General features: G+C 33.6%; 1 protein-coding gene across 1 annotated transcript in view; it reads right to left on the bottom strand.

Moving 5' to 3' along the window:
* Positions 1-751: 751 nt before the first annotated feature.
* LOC108372081 (POU-domain protein pdm3) overlaps positions 752-2,205 on the bottom strand; it is a gene marked incomplete at its 5' end in the record, with an annotated part of 20,841 nt that continues 19,387 nt past the window's right edge. Inside the window, 3 exons of the mRNA XM_017627723.1 lie at positions 752-1,251; positions 1,351-1,499; positions 1,634-1,784. Coding sequence (XP_017483212.1) covers positions 1,127-1,251; positions 1,351-1,499; positions 1,634-1,784 — 425 coding nt within the window. The remainder of the gene's footprint in view (positions 1,252-1,350; positions 1,500-1,633; positions 1,785-2,205) is intronic.

Here is a 2,205-nt window from a genome sequence, read left to right as displayed (position 1 = left end):
AAAAAAAAAGTTATCAAGCTCTTAAAAAATCACCCGTTATAAGAAAAAAGTTTGATTGGTTTTTTTTGCGATTTGCGCAAGCTGTTAGAGAATTGAAAATTATTAAATTTGAATTATAATTTGAATTTCGTTGCTAATTAGTTGATTGCATCTGTAAATGCAATTCGAATTTTTTTACAAAAAAAAAATTTAAATTATCAAATTTTGTTTTCGAAAACCTTACATCCTCCTATTCTAGCAAACAAAACTTATGTATCGTATATAAATTTGTTTTCTTCTTTTTCTACTTTTAAACTATAGCTTTCTCCTATTTACACTTGATTGAATTTTTGTTAATTCTTAATTAATATTTTTTTTTTGGATTTAAATAATTCTATTGTGGCTATCACATTTGCTATACGCACACAATACAATATGTACAAATACAACTTACAATTTATAGCTCTCAGCCTATTCCATTAAATGTTTTGCATTTATTTTATACTTACATGAAAAATTTCATCAATGATCCTAGAGAGTAAAGCATGAAACTCTATTTTTTCGTATTGGGATAAACGTAATTTACTTAAAGACATAGAAAAACTGCTTGCTATAACTTTATAAGTAGCACATAAACATATGTATGACTACATGTATGTACATACATACACACCTATGCAATTTGAATTAATGACCGATTTTTTTTTGTACAAATATGTATCTAAATTTGTATACATAGTAGTTGTTATAGAAATCAATAGCAAGCCATGGAGTATTTATTGTGTTTTGCTGTGCTTAAAAGTTAAATGTTTTTTTACAAACTAATAAATACAAAATAATGATTACTCGCATCCTGCTGAAGTAATTCAGAGTTTGATGAAAGTGAGCTACATAAAAAATTAAATGTCTTTTGTGGAAACAGTTTTTGTTTTTGTTTTTTTAATAGACCCGCAAATCTAATCTCTGAATACATAATTTCCAGAGAGCCATGGCCCTCAGCCTTCGTAAATTTTAATCAACTCTCCTTAAAAGCGTCTCTTTGCCCGACTGCATCTTGCTGTTCCTTCGTGGACCTCTAATAGAATTTGTCCTTTTCTCTTCACTTTGCGCTTCTTTCTGCGAGCAATCTTCTCGTCTGTCACATCCCTTACACCATTCCCTTGGACATCATTCGCACTGTATTTTTCAACGCTTGCCGCTTATTACAAAACCAAATGCGTATCACTTCGCGTTCATAACCCAATTGGTGCGCCAAGCCGGTTATTTCGGTGCCTAAAAGAAGAAATGAGAAAAATTTCCATCATCAGCAACTCGCTTGTTCCGCTTGGTAAAGTGTGAAAAAAATATAAAATTTTCGAAATTACCACTCACCCGATGGATGGGTATTGCGCTCGAAATGCGCATTTAGCAGCTCCAAAGCCTGTGGCGTAAATGACGTGCGGCGCTTGCGCTTCTTCGATGGCTCCACGCCTATGTAATCGGTTAAGTGGTTCTGTCCAGATTTATAACGATTCCAGTGGCTGTCAACGTTGGAATTGTGAAGAGCAACAGTGAAAAACATGGCAGAAAAAATAATAAAAAAAAATCAGCTGTTAGTTAAAATCGAGTTCACGCTTGAGATCGCCGTCGTGTGGAACTTCTTCCATACTCTCACCTCTCTTCGGCCTCCTTCATCCAGCGTTCTAAAACTGGCTTGATTTTCTGCGCGCTCTTTGGCGTTATATCCAATTTCTCAAACCTGTGCGGTGATTTAATTTTTTTTTTATTGAAAGGAAAATTTGTTAGAATATTGAAGGTAGGATTTCAGTGAAGATCTTTATAGGCAAATAAGTGCAAGCATTGCATATCTGTGTATGTGTGTGTGCTTAAGTATGCGCAAGTAGACTGAAAACTAGCTGTGGAAAATTTAAGTGCCAGGACATTGTCAAAAGTGCTAAAAGGCAAGCAAATAATTACATCAATAAAATATATCTGCAACGCTGCGAAAATATTTCATTTCACACATTCTTTTTGATTTTACTTTTGTTAAAATACTAAACCTTTTGGCAATGCCCTGGCCAATATGGTATGACATGAGAGTTTGTTTAAAATGAAAAATGAGATAATGACTTGATGGGAAGCAAGCAATTTGTTATGTAAAAGAAACTACAGCGCATACTTAGTTTTCTATATAAAACGGTAATTTCTTTGGGTTAGTAACTTCTGGGGTGTCCGTATGATGTGTTT

The sequence above is a fragment of the Rhagoletis zephyria genome, unplaced genomic scaffold (assembly GCF_001687245.7).
Source record: "Rhagoletis zephyria isolate East Lansing unplaced genomic scaffold, Rhagoletis_zephyria_1.1 Rzeph_scaffold_05425, whole genome shotgun sequence".
Taxonomy (NCBI): Eukaryota; Metazoa; Arthropoda; class Insecta; order Diptera; family Tephritidae; genus Rhagoletis; species Rhagoletis zephyria.
The sequence above is the reverse complement of the archived record's forward strand: the minus strand, read 5'-3'. Positions and strand labels throughout refer to the sequence as shown.